General features: G+C 38.6%; 1 protein-coding gene across 1 annotated transcript in view; it reads left to right on the forward strand.

Moving 5' to 3' along the window:
* The first annotated feature begins 482 nt into the window (after positions 1-482).
* prkx (protein kinase X-linked) overlaps positions 483-19,671 on the forward strand; it is a 60,665-nt gene continuing 41,476 nt past the window's right edge. The window contains exon 1 of the mRNA XM_079811933.1: positions 483-1,176. Coding sequence (XP_079668059.1) covers positions 1,014-1,176 — 163 coding nt within the window. The 5' untranslated portion in view covers positions 483-1,013. The remainder of the gene's footprint in view (positions 1,177-19,671) is intronic.

Below are 19,671 nucleotides of genomic sequence, written 5' to 3' on the forward strand. Positions count from 1 at the left end.
TTACACAAACAGCTGAAGGACAGAACCTATCTAATGTCTCAGCTCTCTTATCTATCACTGTCTTGTGTAATTTTGCCTACTTAGATAACTGAGAATTATGGGGCTATGTAATTTACGGATACTAAAGGCTATATAATAGCAAACGTATTTTGATGAAATGGTCAATAAGAAAAAGTTATATTAAAATGAAATTGATAAATAGCCAAGATATTATCTGAAAGGTGAAAATTCTCCTGTCAGAAAGACTCAAGCTACAACGTGTCCTCCTCCCCCAAAATAGCATCCAGTACCCAAGGCGTGGTGATGTCTACGTTGTGTCTACATGTGCTACGAACAACAGGGAAAATACGTGCACTCAAGCTGTCAGTCACATAGTGCTCCGCCTTTTCTTTCGTTCGATTGGACATTGCCGAAAACACGCTGCATATGATTGGTCAACGCTGCTGCCTGTCAGTTTTCAAGCGTTTCTCTGCTTCCTTGCCGCTGTGCGATGTTTTGAAGGGGAAATGGGCTCCGATTTCTTGATGGGTACGGAAGGGGGAAGTAAATAATTGAAATGTCTCTGATATGTGGCAATATACATTAGGGGACCATCAACCAACGTTTATACCGTATCCTTGCTCCTGAAAATGTTCGACTGGATATCCTCCTGGGTTCGTAAGACTTGAAGTTTGAATCCTGTCCACTCCTGTCTTTGTTAACGTGCAGTAGTCGCACAGGGGACGTCCGTAATAAAGTAGAGAATAAATGGCAGTCCCATTGACATGAATCGTTTAATATCTTAATGACTTGCTGTTTACTAGTCTTTATTGTTCTGAAACATTTCCGGTTGCCACGCGATGGAAAGAAGATGGTCACCGGCCGGTTTGTGCGAACAAAGGATATGTTAACTTGACCAAAACAGATCAATGTGTATGTTATCGATAGCGCGTTTTCCAAAAGCGGAAATTCTAGACTTGATATCTAGAAGTGGCCATTAATGTGGCTATAGTTAGAAAATCATACGGAAGAAGATGGCATCAACTAAAGGCAAAGCTGGAATAAATAATGAAAGCAGTTCTGGTCGGGATAGTGGCAGGACAGACGCAGGCAGTCCCACGATATCCGCAGGGGCCGCATCCCTGACCACCAACAGGACCTACACACTAGACGACCTGGACACCATTGCCACTGTTGGTAAGTTGGTCCTTCTGGATCAGAAAACACTTTTTAGTCAAATTGTTCCCCCCCCAAAATGTTGTCATATTTTGTAAAATGTGTACACTCATATGTTTGTCCCACCAAGTGACTTCTTTGTATGGCATTTCAAGGTTTAGTTTTTGATCTCAAGCTTACCATTTAGACCAACCAACTATACAAAGAGACAAGCCAGAGCTTTATAGCAGCATATTAAGTTACCCTGGGAATTCCCTTGGGAATGACTGCAGTAATGGGCTGTCAAGAACACCTGCATGCATCCTGTCTTTACAAAGCAAGACCTACATAGGCTAGTTAAAAAATATATACTTTTGATATTTTGAAGTTTGTTATCAGTAGATTTTTAACCCAATGTTATATTTAATTGAGGCCATTCTCTAAAACAAACATTTGCCTGGTTTTAACTGACATTTTGAAAGTGAGGCTCAGGTGGGAAATCCCGGAAGAAAAGATCAACATCATGAGGGTGAAAAAACTGCAAAAGTAAAACTATGACATTTATCAGGAGTGCACCCCTCCATTGATCTTTCTCAAGGGTGGATCATAATTTTTCACGAATGAACAACACCAGGAAGTTTTTTTGGAAAAAGTTGCGTCAGCTGAAAGCTCAACACCCAGTTGCACAACAAGGACAAACCCTTTGAATGTACGTCTATCTCTCAGAGCCTCATTTTCATTCACTGTATTGATTGACTAGGATTCATATTGATGTTTTTTCCCCCACAAATGTCTGGGTTATACATTTATACATATTGCATGACATGGGAACACAAGCTGGAAGTCCACCCACTCAATAGCCAAAATCCTATGCAAAATGTTGTTTTAGACCACATTTGTAGAACAGTCTGCAGAATTTCACTTCCATTGGTGCAATGCTAATTATACAATTAGTTTGTCATTTACTTCTACTCATTTGAAGTTTAGAGTAGTGCTTTTCTTACTTTTAAAACTTAACCCAATAATACCTATTTTCTTGTTCTTCCTCTTCCTTTTGCCCCTGAAGACCTCACTATCTTAGTTTACTCACACCTCTAACACATTTTAATTAGTTTCATTACACACCTTCTCTTCTACTCCTACATTTGGCAGTGAAAAGTAATTTAAGTATATACGTGCTGTGCACACGGATGGAACAAGGCCTGTCTGACAAGGAGTAAATCTCATGTGACCAATTTGTGTCTGTTAATAGAATGTTTCTAAACAAGCCCCTCTATTTATATTGAAATGCATGGAGAGAACATGCTACCTCCTTTCTGAGCACCAAGTACTTCCTCGTTCTCATTAGCACCATGTGATTTCAGGCAGACACTGACAGGATTATTACTCAAGCCACAGAACAAACATAATGAGAGAACAACCCACATCAGTTTAGTCTAACTCCACCAGTGATGTTTAGCCATAGGTGAGAGCAACACAATACGTAATTGAATAAGAATTATTTCATTATCGAGTCATGGTGATCTGCATAGTGGCAATATTAATCCTGCCATCTTTTCTAAGGTCTTGTCTTTTAGTTATTAGTAGTTGTGGTGATGCTATCTACCAATTTTAGCTGGAATATGTGAAACTGAAAGGACAACTCATTGTTTAAGGGCCTCAGGGTGAGGAGGAGAACTGTTCACATTAAGAAAAAAACCAGGTCAGGTCGAAAATTTTCACATGTGCCAGCATGTTTTGTTTTTGTTTTTTGGGTGTTGGTTATTGTCATTCGGCATTCTGATGACAGTTATTAAATATTATATTGTAGATTAAAGATTATATTATAATTTGTGGAGCATGCCATTATTTTGTTTCCGCTACTGATGCACCGAAAATATTTGCCCAAAACAAAAAAAAATGGTAGAGATGCACCGATGTGTATCGGTCACTGATATTTATTGGCCGATTTTTGATTCATTTTTAAACTGTTGGATAGCAGTTGTAGGGCTGAAAGCAGTTGTAGGGCTGGGCCAAAAAAAAAAATCCCTGATTTTTTTCACAAAAAAAACAATTTACGATTTAAATCGATTTATTTTTACTTAAAAGCAATCTGCAGATGACAAAGAAATTGTTCAAAACAAGTTTAACTTTTTGTTAATGTAAAATATTTGCGGCTTGGTAGCACATACCTGGGATCCAAAACTTTCAGCATGTGAATAAACCCCAGCTATTCCACAGTATATATAGGCACCATATCTTTTGCAATATACAATATACATATCATAGGTTTATGAATTGATATGCTGATAAAATTAACTTTTATTAACAACAGTAATGTGCAAAATTTTTTAGGGAAAATGTAAATATTCTGCTCTTATTAATATAGGTTACCATTGTTCTTTTATAGTATCACTCTGAACTGACCTGACTGAGCTTCAGTGATTATTAAAGGAGCTTTTCACTTGGTTTCTGGGTAATTACTCACAATTTGAAGAAAAGTTTTGTTTTTCAATGAGCCCATTGCAAATTTAAATATTCAAGCGCAAGAAGACACGAAAGAAAACTCAATTCTACTCCCTGTGTGTGAAGTTTTGTGTGACAGCGCAGTGCGCACACATCCAAAGCACGCACCCTGAAAGCCACATATTAGTAGTGTTGGGTTCTGTTCGCATTTTAACCGGTAACGGTTAACGGCTTACCTGAAAAACACTGTTTATTTCATATGCATTTTTGTTCTGTTATATGTATTTATGTTGGCCTGTTGAATGTTAAATGGATCCAATAAATGTTTAATATAAATTATTTGATGATACAACAATAAACTAGCTAGAATAGCATGTGTTTTGAACTTTGCTAATTTAAAGCATTATCAAAACACTAATTTATTTTAATGACAATGAGAGAGTATTAAGTGACAAATCGGTTTTGGAGTGCCGATGTAATTGATAGAAAAAGTGATGTTTAGTTGCCGCTTCTCTGGTGGCATGTTGACTTTTCAGATAATTTCAGTTTCGCCGTTTGGTTAAAATAATAATACTTTCAGTGCATCACTAGTTTTTGAGAGGTAATTGCAAGTTTAAGGCCCAATCCTTTAATAGTGAATAGTGAAATTATTCCCCTAAGAAATGGGACACCACTATAACACCATTACACGTCATCATACATCATCATACCCCGTTTATTTTATTAGTGTCCTGTAACATTTAACCAGTATGAACAGCAATGAAGTGCACATGTAACAGAAATCAGGCGTGAGCCCGTTTAACAGATTACTCACTCCCAACGTTGTTTTGCGCTGAATTTGGACTTAAGAGAGCAGCGTCTAAGACGAATGGTACAGAATATACAAGGCTGGTGTTACAAGCCGCTTTTCCATCGGGCCAAACTTTTCTCTTTGTTTAACGTTCCATTCATGCCAATCCGAGCCAGCACCCCATCCTTTCACGTGAACGCGCAAAACGAAGGGGTAGGCAGTGTTTCCCCTACCAAACAACCCCCCGCCCCCCCTGAATGAATGACAAAAATGATTTGTCATTACGGTCGACAATAAGAATTGCCCGATGGTCCAGTGCCAGCGTGAAAGACACTCGGGCCAATGCTGCATCCACACGGAAGTTGATCATTTGCGCATTTTTAAGCCTTGCCAGTTTAAATATTCAAGCGCACATAGACGAGAGTGTGTCTAGTTTGCTACTCGCAAAGCACAGCAACCACACACATACGCATGGCCACGCGTCTCACAGCACGTGAATATTCACACAAAATTATATCAAAATGCCTGTCTTGTTTAGTATCATCGTGAACATAGTCGGTTAGGTCTTTTAAATGAACGTAAACATGAAATTTGCCAGTCACCCCCAGCATTTATGGTCAAGTTTCATGGCCCAGAGAATATCTTGTATGAATATCTAAACATGCAATATATCAAAAGAAAGAACATACCCTCTGTTTTATTCTAGCTTCATACATTATTTTTTCAATCAACACTTGAATTTTGCAAGTTTCATGAAAAAGCAACATTTTGAGCATAAATCTGAGAAAATCACGTTTTTTGTAAAAGACTAACGTTACGTCCGAACGAGGAACAGAACACTGATGTTGTAGATTGAATTCATCAACACCCCAAAGCTTCACAGTCCTATAACTCGTCCTGGGTTGACATTTCATTCAATAACATTAGGCAGTTGTGATTTATATGCTGTTTAATGTTGATGATCGCGTTATTTTACATATGCATCTGCTTACACATGATATCGCACGTTGCTGCTTCTTCGTCTGTGTTTTGATTAGGAGATTCTGTTCTCGTCCAGGAAATGCGCTACAGCGCCCCTACCGTATAACAGTGAAAACATGGAAAGCCGGAAAATATCGTCATTGGCTATATAAATATCGAGATGACAAAAGACAAAAGAATAACTGCTCTTGACTGAATAACTTTTAATAAGGGTTAGTTTATATTGAGTGACATATAATTTTATGCAGACTATGCAGTGATATTTTACATTTGACTACTATTTTTGTACCCGGCAATCTAGTTTAGACCTACATGAAAAGAACTGTTTATTTAATTTGTATATGTTTGTTCTGCTGTATTTGTGTGCGATTTTGCTCGTTATTTTATTATTTGTTATTATTTTATTACTAACTGCCTTTAACAATATAAAAATAAATTATTTGAGTTAGGATAATAGTTTTTAGAGTCATAACCTTGTATTAAGCTTACATGGCACAAAAACAATACTATGCCTATTTTATTTTATTTATCTGTTTTTTTTGTGGTGGGGCCAGTGAAAATTCTGGCAGGGCAAGTAAAAATGTGAACCCCTGAAAAAAATCTTTAGCATTGAGCCCTGAAATATATTCCAAAAAAAAACACGGATTTGCGAGCTCCATGTAGTAATGTCGAAGAGGAATGGAGGTGGTGATGAGCCTAAACAGGCCTATAAATGTAAAAATAAATGTTGTTTATATTTATTTACCAAATTAATTAATTTATTGTCTATGGCAACACCACGTATCCGTAACACTCCCGCTCCGCGACACTAGTAGTTTCGGGAGGTCTACCACCCCCCCTGAAAAAAAATCCTAGGCAACACTGGAAGGGGAAATGGGATTGGGCCTAAATCTTTCTGTTTCTCACAGTGTAAAATTTTTTCTCGTAATTGCAACTTTTATCTTGCAATGTCACGCTGCCACTTTATATCATATTTTAAACTGCATCTTAGAGTTACCTTTTTATTTTTTATTCTGAGGCAGAAACAGTCTTCATAGACTGTAGGTCTAAACGTACATCAAAACTGCATTTCAGTCCCTCAAACTTTAGACAGCAAGATAGATCTGACTACTACGTTCCTAAAACAAAACTTAAAACATACTGTACCCTATAATATATTAGCTAAAACATACTATACCTAATTATAATACAGTGCTAATCGACATAAACTTTAACACTGTATAGAATACTATAAAATAATACATTGTCTGCCTCATTCTGTGATAAGAAGCCACATCAGCTCACAAAAAGGAAATTTCAAACACTCAACTGACGATATGAAGTGAGTTAAAACTAGGGCTGTGCGATATTGAAGAAAAATGCGATATGCGATATCCTTGTTAAATAATGCGATATTCGATATGCGATACGATATTGCTTTAAGTGTGTAAAATCTATTTTTCCCCAACTGATATCTTTCACTTAAAGCATAACCGACTGTGTTTACATGAACACTCATCAAGACAGCCATTTTGATATATCTGTGTGTGTATTTGTCAGTTCGATTGTGTAACAACACACAAAAAAAGAACAGCTTGTGCGCACGTTTCGGTGTGTGTGTCAGACAGCAGACAGTGCGAGACTGCAAGGAGTTGTTTTTTGCAAGCTATTGCGTTTAGTAACTCTTCTTGATGTCAAGCAAGTCACATAAGTAACAGTCGTGTGCTCAGTCTATTCTCTGCCATATGCGTCAACCTAAAACGTACACTTTTCACAATGTTGAAGTAGCCTATTAAAATCATTTAGATATTGCGTACCCTTGCGATATGCATATTGCGATATGTACATTTGCGATATTTCGATAATTCTGATATATTGCGCAGCCTTAGTTAAAACATGTTATTAAACGTTGTCTTTTGTTGGACAACAGGTTTATGAACGCTTTGCATTACTGAAGATGTTTGCCACGTTGCTTTTTACAATGCACGTTATAAGCGACTCAAACTTTCAGACAGATCAGCATTTACTACTGATCACAGAGCCGCTCTTCACTAACACACTGTTTATATATTTATTTGATTTATATATTTGAATGCAGTACTATATTTATAATTAATAAAAGCCTTTACGCTTTCATAATACATAAGCCATTCCATTTCGATGAATCGTGCAGCCATAATATAATATTATAATATATTATAATATAATATAATATAATATAATATAATATAATATAATATAATATAATATAATATAATATAATATAATATAATATAATATAATATAATTAATATAATATAATATAATAATATAATATAATATTTTTTTTTTGTTGAAAAAAGTCTCACATTTTGGTGGGATCACCCTGCAACTGAATGTGCTCTGCCGAAACGCCTCTAAGGCATGTAGTGGGTGCAAGAGAGGTTGAGAGGTTTCAGTTTCACAAGAATAAGCTTGTCGTGCTGGATTCCTGTTGGAAGCCTATATCAAGAGAATGCAGGCTAGCAACAGTGAGGGTTAGCTAGACTATGTCTAGCAGCATTGAAGCTTTTCTTGCTGTTAGGTCGTGTGTCCGTGTGTTAAGCTTTTTTGTCCCGAGGCTAGCATATTTTTCCAATTGTTTTCAATGGGAGCACCTCATTTTTTTTAAACGGCAGCAGCATGACAAGGTGCTTAGCGGCTATTTCACGCTGAGTGCTAAGCACTCTGCATTTTTTACAGAAAGTTGAATAATGTTTAACTTTAGGTAAAGCGGCACTCATCAGTCACTTTTTACCCAGCCGTCCAATCACAGTGAAAGAGGGGCAGGACAAATACAACACCGACCAACCGCCACATTCTGCTTGTACAACATCAACAGATGACGACAACAACAAGCATAATAACGTTACAAAATCGTTTAAAACAAGAGCCAGAGCAAAAACTTTACATTGTATCGACATTTTTATATAGAAACAATACAGAAACGAACTATCTGTGAAATACTTCCACGCGTATTCAGTATCATAGCAAGCAAAGCATCTCAACTGAAAAAACGGTGTGCTGCCAAAGAGCTCTCAAGCGTCTAGCCCACTGCCACAGCTAACCTCACGTGTATGAAGCGCCATCTACAGGTATTTCCCTAAACAGCCACAGGTCAGATTTTCCGCCAGAGGATGAGAGCTTATTAATTACGAAAACGATTATTTATTTTTGCTTATTATTATTTTATTTCAGTTAGTTTTTCAGTCACTGTTGTTAGTTTAGTTTTAGTTTTTCATTAATTATGGTTTGTTTTTGTTTTTTTGTTTTTTCAGTTTGCAAAATAATACCCTCACAGTCACTCTTTTGTCCGGTCACAGTTATGTTATTCGTGTTTGCCACCTGTCTGCCTGCCTTTGTGAAAAGCATTATTAAAACTATTGTGGTTTGGAACCTTCTTCGCCTGCAAACACCCCATGACACAGTAACAGTAAAAGCATTGTTGGTATAGCCCGTTAATGTAATATAATTAGGCTACTGTTCAGACGAGTGAATGTGTGTTCCTCCTACCTCGTACAAGTTTTGTACTTTTTGTGTTTTTGTTTATCATTTTTAATTTAGTTGTTTTAATTTCTGCTTTAAAATAGTAAGCAATCAGTTGTTTTTAGGTTTACAATGTAATATTTGTATTTTAACTTTTTTTTGTTGCTAATAATGTATAGCATAGCCCACATAGAGACTAAATTTGTTTTCATAGGCTTTATATTAAAAAAAATTCACAGGATGTGGAATAACATTGTTTATAATAATGGATTAAAATAAATAAATTATAATTTTTTTCATGCATTATAATTTGTTTTTTTTATCCGATTCATCAAAAAAATTATCGTTAGATTAATTGGTTATCAAAATAATCTGCAGATTTAAAGGGGTCCTATTATGCCTGTTCACTTTTTCAACATTAGTTAGTGTGTAATGTTGCTGTCAGAGCATAAAAGATATGCAAGGTTACAAAGCTCAAAGTACACTCCAAAGGAAGATATCTTTGCACTTGACCACTTATCAACTTACATGACGTATTTCCTGTATTTGGCCCAAGTGTTTGAGTAGGCGTTAAGACTGCAAGTGTGTTTATAACTTTTGATTACCCGATGGGACACTTTTTTTTTTGATTACCCGATGGGACAGACTCTGTGTTTACAGAGCAATTTTTTTATTTTCAATACTTTGCATTTTAAAATAAACGTCTAAATGTCGTTTTGTAGTCGCTATGAACTTAACAGAAGACACATTTTAAAATGTTGTGCTTCTAATTAAGTGATATAAAGCAGTTGTATACATAAGAAAATACACATAGCCTACTCATCTTTGCACAAATAAAATGTGCAACACTTTATCAAATTACCTAATTATTTTTAATATCATATCAATATTATTTTAACTTGCTGTGGAACATTTTACTCGACATCTCGCAATTTCGGGGCACTTGACTTTCAGAACATAATGCATGATGGGATACACTTAGCCGCTTTGGAGCGGTATTCGGGGCTAAGCGTATCCCATCATGCATTATATTCTGAAACTCAAGACACTGCACTGCACAACACTGCACTTTGGCATTTTTAAGACATGGGAGTGTCTTGCACACTTACTTCCTGCCATGTGCACGTGCTCTCAAGTGGCCAAGACTGCAAGTTTGGGTATTTGGACAGGGCATTTATTTAACAGAATTCACTTTCCATGAACTACAACGAATGACTTGTTTGGACTATGACTTTTTTCTTGGCTTTATGAAGCCATAATAGCCTGACAAGCCAGACCCAGATCAAGATGTTGAGTCTGGGAACTCACCATTGGCAGGACTCAATCCGAGGGGTGGGATAAACAGTTGTCTTTCAATTTTCCCTCTGCACGCAATAGGATAGCGCTATAACCAACCAGAGCAATGCAGAAGGTGAAACGATCTAGTTGATAGATTAAACTTTCGCCATATCCGGGCGGCAAAACTCCGAACACATCTTCCTTTCTTAAAGGGGTGGTAAAACACATTCTTTCGAAGGCTTGATTGTGTTTGTGGGGTACAGTGTAACGTGTTCATGCTTCGTTTGAAAAAAATTGCATTATTTTCATAAATTTTACCCTTATTCTACACTGCTCTGTCCCTCGTAAAAACGGTCTGATGGTTTCCGGGCGGGTTCCATGAAGCCGGTCCCTCAAAAATACGCAATGGGCTCAGATTGGTTAGCTGGCCCATGTGTGTTGTGATTCGCTAACCGTCTAGTGCACGTTTTTCAGAAACGTCACGCCCCTTACCTTTACCGGTAGACTGCTTTGGTAGTATTAGAAATAATGGCGTCTATAAAACCATACCAATTTGAGCCCGAATCGGACCCAGAACATTTTGGTGAAGATGATCGAGCAGAACCTGTTCAACCTGTTCAGTCCTCAAGAGTTTTTAAATCCATCTTTCAGGACAAGCCGTTGTGCGAATCCTGCATTGAACTCGCGAAGATTGTGGACGTGTTCCTCCGTGAAATGTGCAGCGGGAGCCCGTTGTGCATTCACACACTGGCAGCGTTTGTCTCGCGCAGCTGAACCGTGGCTCGTGTATTGCAAATACAGACGAATATTTTCCATTATGTCACATTTCCCGGTCTTCTCCTCCGACCCCTGTCTGTCTCGTGCTTTGATTTATGATGGGCAGCATATATCTGCTGCAAATGCGACCGTGTTCCCCCCTGTCTCATACACACATAACATGTTGTAAGTTAAACGCACTGCAACGCACCCCCGTCCCTAGGAAAGCTGAACAAAGTAGACCTGCAATCCGGATGAAAATAACAGCATTTCGTCGGCATTGCGGCAACAACACTCCAGCTTACTAACTATACCACAACAACTCTAACCCCACAGCAATACAAAATGGCCTCGCCCCCCCTTATTTAATATTCTCGGAGAAGGGGTTTATGTAAATATTGGGACTGGTGATGTCAACAACCCTGGAGGAATGTCTGTAGTCCCTACCGGCCGTTTGCTGTAGTCCTTAGAAATTGATTTCTTTAAAAGAAAATATCTCCCTTTGCTTTAAACTTTGAACGTTGTAACTTTTCAGATGTTGTTTATGCTCAAACAGCAACATTACACACTAGCTAAAGTTAGAAAAGTGAAGTCGTGTTTTACCACCCCTTTAAGAATGATTTCAGTGCCGTTCTTTGTTCTTTTCTCAAAGAAAAGCTTAACTTCAAGTCTTCCAGAGTTGCGGCCAAAGCCGACTCAAAAGTCCGCTGTTCGCCAGCTTCTTTGTTTTACAAGTAGCATGCGGAACCGCAGCAACTCTGCCGTCATTATGTTAAGCCCGCCCACCGACTCTATACACAATGTGATTGGCCTGACTAGGGCTGTCACGATATTTGATTTTTCACACCACGGTTATTGTGGCCAAAACAATTCACGATATCGATATATTGCAATATCTATAGAAACCTTGTGGGGGAAAATTATCAAATTAATTTTTACTTTGTTTATTTAGTTTTTCTTTTTTACCCAACATTGTTTAGAGTCCGTGCCAGCGGCAGCAGTAGCGAGCGAGCGAGCATTCAGCGCAGCTGCAAGACTAGCCTATATGGCCTTTTACTCTCTGATCAGATATCTATAATAATGTGAAGAGATCAGGAGTAAATGTCTTCCGAAATTCTTTCAAGGCGGATTTAAATCCGATCCCTCAAACCAGAGCTGCCGCTCCCACCACTCGCTGTGCATAGGGCACCACAAGAAAATGCAAGAAAAACATGCAAACGGCCGCCAGTGAAACTGGAAGTAGTCCAAGTCTCAGATGCTCAAAAACACAATCATCTTAATTAAAACTAGCGCTCATAAAAATATCGCTCTCTCATATTGCGGCCTTTGATCTTGAAATGAGCTGATGATAAATAGGCTATAATGCAGCTTGAATCTTTTGCTTTCGTTGACGTGAACTGAATTAGCATAGCCTATATAGCAGGAATTGAAAATTGGATTTATAATAATTTTGCGGAGAGGTGTATGGTAAGACAACCTGCGTGTTTTTTGTTTTTTATTTGGTTTAATAGTTTAGATTGTATAGCCCGCTTTGTTTGTGAGCGCCGTTGCGAGCTGCGAGCAGCATCAGTCCGCCTCAGCCTGTCAAAAATGCGTTTTTACTGTGGTGGTGATGGTAAACATCTAAACTAACATTGTGATATGCTTGAAGTATTTTATATCTATGGATTTTATCATAGGCAAGACAAGTCAAGTCAAGTGTTGATTTGAGAGGCTAAATTGATCAAACGTGGTTAACTCACTGTCGGCCGCTGGCCGCTTGGTCGTTACTTTAAAAAACAAAAACTTTAATTTAACAAACAAAAACTGCTCCAAACATTTTTTCTAAATTAACTTAATAAAGAAACTAAACGAAATATAAATACTTTGACATTACAAACAAAGCTGAACTATTTTTATGGCTGCAACAAGAATAGGTAACAGTAATTGGGAGGAAAAAAAAAAAAACAGGGCTCCAATAGGACTCGACACTGGAGTATTTACGTGTCATTTTATCATACGAGTCCTATTCATTTTAAATATTGTGGTTCTCGCCAATACCGGTATATTGTCACACCCTAAATTAACACTATGTCGATATTTCGTGCTTTGAATATCACAGTTATCACCAATACCGGTATATTGCGACACCCCTAGGCCTGACCAGAGTTTGGTTTTTCCAGCTCGCAAGCCAACGGTGAGTTGCTAGACTACCCTGGCTGCAAATTAGATTTGCTGCTGCTAGGGTGCGTCTAGATTTCTAGGCTAAAGTCATAATGTTACTCAAAACAACAACTATCAGCAATCAGTTCTCACCCCCGCACACTGTGGATTTTAGATCAGCCACATCCACAACCAAACATCCTCTCTCCTCATTTTCTACACTCACTGAGGCAGAAGTATCTAAACTTCTCCAGTCATCCTACCACCTGTCCTCTCGATCCCATTCCCTCACACCTCCTTTAAGCCATCTCTCCTACACTCCTACCAGCATTCACACACATCATCAACACATCTCTCTGCACCGGCATTTTCCCTACCAAATTCAAGCAGGCTCGGTTAACTCCACTGCTTAATAGGGCTGGGCAATTTTATCGATTCTGCGATATAAATCGATATTTTTTCTCCCAAGAAAGTATCGATTTTTAAGCCGCGAGTATCGATACATACATAAGTCCCATTCAAATTCCCGTGTTTACCCCCATTTGCATTGCAGGAAGAGCGATTTGGTCAGCCAGCCGCTAGTACCGCTGTAGAGCAAGTTACCCTTACTACTAACTTTACACAGACGCCTACCTCTTCTTGTTTACGGAGTCAGAGCGAGGAGATTCAAATAAATGGCGGCGAATATAAATCCAGCGCCTTCATGCTTAAAAGCAGATGTGTGGGAGCACTTTGGGTTTAAAAAGAAGAAGGAAAGCGACGACTTAGACTCAGGGGTCAACAACATGAGTCGCCCGCAAGGACCAGACGAGTTGCCCGCGGGTCTGTTCTAAAAATAGCTCACCATAGCAGCTGCGTTCAGTCGCTTCCGTGTTCATTTAAGCGCAGGGCTCCAGACTGAAGCCGAATATATACTAGTGTCTGTAAATAATAAACTGCAAAATACTATTTAAATATTACTCCTGCATGTTCTGCGTCTGTGTGGATGATGAGCGCCGCGCGCGCACTCGCTCTTGTAGTCTCTGCCGACACGAACACAAACCTCACTTCATGAGAATTTACCGTTTCATTTGAGAAAACTGGCTGCGTCTCATTCTGCTCCTGGTTCAGAAGTCAGGGCACTGATCAGGACATGAGTCAATGGGCTGATCCCTGATCAGTGCCCTAACTGAACTAGGGAGCTGAATAAGACGCGCACCCACTGTCATATCATCATGAACACAGACCGACACAGACACTGGTAATCACGGCAACCCGTCAAAATAAAAGTTCGGTTTAACGTGAAGAGATTGACTACAGATTGTAGCCTACAGTAAATTTAGCTACGTCTCTATGTAATAATAATACGTCTCTACTAATAATAATAATAATGAAATAAATAATACTAATTATATAATTATTAATGGTTGCTTATTTTTCACTTGATCTTTCATTTATAAACAATGTTTACTTTTAAACAGCATACAGCCTTTACATGTTTATGTATTATTTACTTATGATTATCATCATATATAATAAAACATTTATTTAAAAATAAAATTGTGGTATTGTACCGACTACTGGAACTCCTACTATACTCTTTCAGGTGTAAAACAGCTTGGATAGTTGTTAATATGAGAATTATGAAGCATTATTTAAGAGTTTTAAGTATTATATAACATGAGTAGCTCTCTTTGACTTTCTTTTTTAAAAAGTAGCTCTCAAATGAAAAAAGGTTGGAGACCCTTGACTTAGACAAAGCATCGCGGTTGATTTGCAAGCTGTGTGACACAAACGTGAAATACTCTGGAAATATTACCAACTGTCAGTGTCAAGCTAAAAAAGCTGTCAAAGAAACTGTTCAGAACAGGCCACTTGCTGCAATTTTTAAAACTCCATTGTTAATTGCAATACTGCACTTTATTTACTTTTCAAAGGCTTGTAAGCTACAGTTTGCACTGTTTCAATAAATGGAACTAATTTTCTCAACACACCTTTGATTCATTTTGTCCAGCATTTGCAAGCTGTAGACTCTCTGTCCAGTCAGAGACATATATTGTGTAATTGATGATTTTAGTTTTCAGTTCAGTTAATTCAATCCAAGTAAATGAAACACTCACAAGATGTCACCAAAATCACTCTGTCCCCTTTAAATCTTTCAGAAAATGATGTAAGTGTATCGAATTGTATCGAATCGTATCGTTGGCTGAATATCGTGATATATATATATCGTATCGTGAGCTGAATATCGAGTATCGTATCGTATCGTGAGATTAGTGTATCGCTACAGCCCTACTGCTTAAGAACCCCACATTAAACTCATCACTCAGAGAACACATTTCTAAGACCGCTCGCTCAAGCAGGTTTGCGCTCCACAACATCAGGAAGATCAGACCATTCCTAACAGAGCACGCAACACAGCTTCTTGTCCAGGCCCTGGTTATTTCTAGACTTGACTACTGCAATGCGCTTCTGGCTGGACTCCCCTCTTGTGCGATCCGAACACTTCGAATGATCCAGAATGCAGCAGCACGTCTTGTCTTCAACGAGCCCAAAAGGACCCACGTCACACCTCTCTTCATCTCTCTGCACTGGCTACCACTCGCTGCTCGCATCAAGTTTAAGGCGCTGACGCTTGCTACAGAGCCACCAAGAGCTCAGCTCCTGCATACTTTGACTCGATTCTACGAGTCCACACCCCCACCAGAAGCCTTCGCTCAGCTAAGGAGCGAAGGCTTGTGGTACCATCACAGAGAAGCAAAAAATCCCTTCATTCCATTCAACGTTCCCAGCTGGTGGAACGATCTTCCCACCACCATCCGAAACGCAGAATCATTGACAACATTCAAAAGTCAACTAAAAACTCATCTCTTCCGTGAGCACTTAACCTCATAAAACCTCTTTCCCGCCCTACTCTAGCCTGTGCTACACTGAGCAATGTACATGGACTCAGTATTTCAGGCACTTGTTGCACTTACTCAACTCTTCATGATGGATCGCTTCCTGTACTCCCAAGTTGTAAGTCGCTTTGGATAAAAGCGTCTACTAAATGCATAAATGTAAATGTAAAAATTTAAATAATCTAGGGCTGCAGCTATCGATTCTTTTTGTAATCGATTAATCTAGCACTTAATCGGTCGATTATTTGATTAATCGGATAAAAAAAATCAGTGTTTTTAAACAGCCAAAACAAATAATGCATAACGAAAATGAAGAGGAAAAGCAATTTAATTTATTAATATGCACAACAGGTTTCATGCTGTAATCTAGCGTGCGTGCGTGCGTGCGTGCGTGCGTGCGTGCGCGTGCGCGTGCGTGTGCGTGTGCGCGTGAGGCTTCATTGCAGTTTGGTACGGCATACATACATGAATTTTCAATAGAACGCTGCATTTGGCTTGCATCACTTGCATAGTGGTGCATTTTAGGTGAAGCATCCATTCGAAAAATCGCGTCACAACATCACGTCCCGGTATATACAGTGAATGCTGAAATTATTGTTGCGTGGCTACATAAAAGTGTAAGCATATGTGATGCATTGCCACGATTGGTCTGACTGGCGCGAGAGAGAGGAGGGTGCATGCGTGTGTGTGTGTTACTGATATTCTACTATTAAAGTTGGAATTTTTCCAACAAATGCAAAAAGTGCATTTCTTTGTGATTTTTAAAATACTTGAAGGAAACGGTTCACTTTCAGCAGTTATTGATGTCTGTGGGGCAGATTTATGTTTGTTGTACATCAGATACAGATACATTAACACAGTAGTAGACCTACATTACATTTATTTGGATGCATTAATGAGAGAGTGATTGTGTGTGTGAATTACTCATTCTGTCTCTATTCATTATGAAGCTGTGGTTTGTACTTACTTCAAAGGTATTCAAATGTATGCCTATAACGGTTGAGTTGAGTTTCTAAGCTCCTTTAGTGACTTTACTTTAGTCACAGGACGGCGTTGACACTGCGTTTCTGCGCTGCTCTCTGCGCGCGATCTTCACGTGAAAAGAGGTCTGCCTTCAGGGCGCGCGCTCGTTGTCAAAGACGCGACACGGCTCGGCTCTCGGTTTCACAGAAAAAAGCTGAGCACTGAACGGAGAAGTTTTCCGTATTGTTGTTTTTGAATAGTGCACAATCGCTTCAATGTTCAAACTGTCAAGGCTTTAAAAGCATTTACTTGACAAACTTTATGAGGACGAAAGTGAAAGCGATCTGGCTTTGGGGCTTGCGCGCGCCGTGTGTGTGTGTGTGTGTGTGTGTGTGTGTGTGTGTGTGTGGCAGCTATAAGAACGGTAATCAACTTACATAAACTGTGTAAAACATGCAGTTATAGTGATTCTGGGCATCTAGAATCTAAACTAAATTCAAAATGTATCACGCGCTATGGTGTGACTGTGCTTCCTGAACATTGAACAGCGGTCCGTGTGAATCAGATCCCTGCGCGTATAGTGCGCGTCATAGGAATTTAACGAGGCTTCGAGGCCTTCCTAAGGCTGACAAACAGTGGTTTAAATTTATTTTAAACACTTTTCCTCAATATTATAATCCCATTATAATCCAAATGTAGTTGCATTTTCTATGAACAATTCCAATTTTAAGTTTTCTGTTATTGCTACGATGTAAACAAAGGGCAACATCCGCTCACCTGCTAGCCAACATTAGAGTTTATATAGTAGCTTTTGTAAGCTCTCGCTTTTGTAGGGCTGTTCACCGCCCCTTAGGAAAATTAACCTTGGTTTTGTGATCAATTGTTTTCCGACAATTATCATGATTAAATGGTATATTTCTAAAATGTGTAAGAAAAAAACAACATACCACTGTTCTTGCAAAGTCCATGCATGAAAACCCGTTTCGGACGATCCACTTGTTTGTTAACATTCTTACGTCTGAATCAGGCTTGGTTTGAAATTGACACCATCCTTTTACATCTGAGTAAAGCTCGCTGTTATGGTAAGGGACGTGACATTTCTTGAAAACATGTGCTACACGGTGCCAATCACAACACGCTGGGCCAGCAAATCAATCACAGCACATTTCATATTTCGGAAGAAGGGGCTTCATCAAAACGCCGCATTCAAGCCAGACTGGGGAAAGAAGGCATAATAGGACCCCTTTAAAGCATATTGTATCATATATATCGCATTAATAAGTTATTGTATATCACATTTTTCTGCAATATCGTGCAGCCCTAGCAGTAACTGTATGTGACTACTGTAATTGAGTGATCAGATGTAGGCTAATATAATTACTAAGCTCAGATGAGTAAATGTGTGTGTGTGTGTGTGTGTGTGTGTGTGTGTGTGTGTGTGTGTGTGTACCTCTTACCAGTTGTTACAGTTCGGCTTGTAACTGCAACAAAAAAGGGTGATCACAAAATAGATCCAGACGCAAAATGCGTATTTATTACAAGGTTCTAGAGCAGGGTTCCTCAAACTCGGTCCTGGAGGGCCACTGTCCTGCAGAGTTTATCTTCAACCCTGATCAAACACACCTGAGCAAGCTTATCAAGGTATTCATGATCACTAGAAAATTACAGGAAGGTGTGTTTGATCAGGGATGGAGCTAAACTCTGCTGGACTGTGGCCGTCCAGGAGCGAGTTAGAGGAACCCTGATCTAGAGGAAAACATAATGCAATAAAAAATAAAGAAAACTTTCAAACGCTGATCAGTCCACCATGGCCACGAGGTAGACGGGACAAATGAGGATCTCATGATTTTTTTGTGATTTATCTTTTACTTTAAAAAGCATTATTTTTTAGATTGTAATGTTGTTACAATGTTAGAATGTGATTTTTTTTTTTTTTTTTTTTACTCTTTCTATGCACAGAAAAAAAGTTCAAATAAATACTGAAAAAAATCAAAATAGAAAAAGCCTTAATATAATTATTTGTCCATGTCGCCCAGTCCTAACACAGAATAGAAGTCCTTAGTTTGCATATAATGATCAAATCAGCCTCACGGTTTTTATTGGAGAGGATACGTAAATGCTATTTCCAAGAAACAGCGATCTTTGTCATATCAGTGATTTACTGTAAATTGCTTTGTGGTTTAGGGGAAAATTTGTCTCATGGCATTTTGAGAGGCGATCTCACGTATAAAAATGGATAGCGGGGATCCGAAGTGTATATACTATAGCATTAGGCCCAGCATAAATAATCCAATTTGCAGAGCTTTTTGTGGGATGGTAGAGATTTACGGTCTGTGACGAATGGTTTAAGTTCTATCTGAATGCTCTTATCGTTAAATTGTCATTAAAATAATGAGGAAATCATCGTTAGAACTCACTTTTTGTTCTGATTTGATTCATGGCAGAAAAGAGACTGAATTCTGGATAATACAGCTTGGAACATTTTCTAGTGATTTTAAGGCATTTGATATCACAGGCTAAATGCAGCTCAGTGAAGGTTATCTCTGCCCACCAGTATAAAGTGTGATGCCAGACTACTAAAACATGAGTTTCATAGTGAAGGCTGAAATTGTGCTTTACTAAGACTTACTTTTAAACTTTTACAGCCTTTACAAAGACCAGTTTCAGTGTGTAAACCCCAAAGAAGAAAATGGTTTATCGAGAAGATCTAATACCACACATCAACTATTCCATTATTGACACCTTCAATTAGGTATTCATCAATGATTTGGGTCATTAATGAGAAGGTCAGTGTCTCATAATCATGAAAATGGCCAGATC

Source organism: Gobio gobio, assembly GCF_949357685.1.
Source record: "Gobio gobio genome assembly, chromosome: 3".
NCBI classification, from domain to species: Eukaryota; Metazoa; Chordata; class Actinopteri; order Cypriniformes; family Gobionidae; genus Gobio; species Gobio gobio.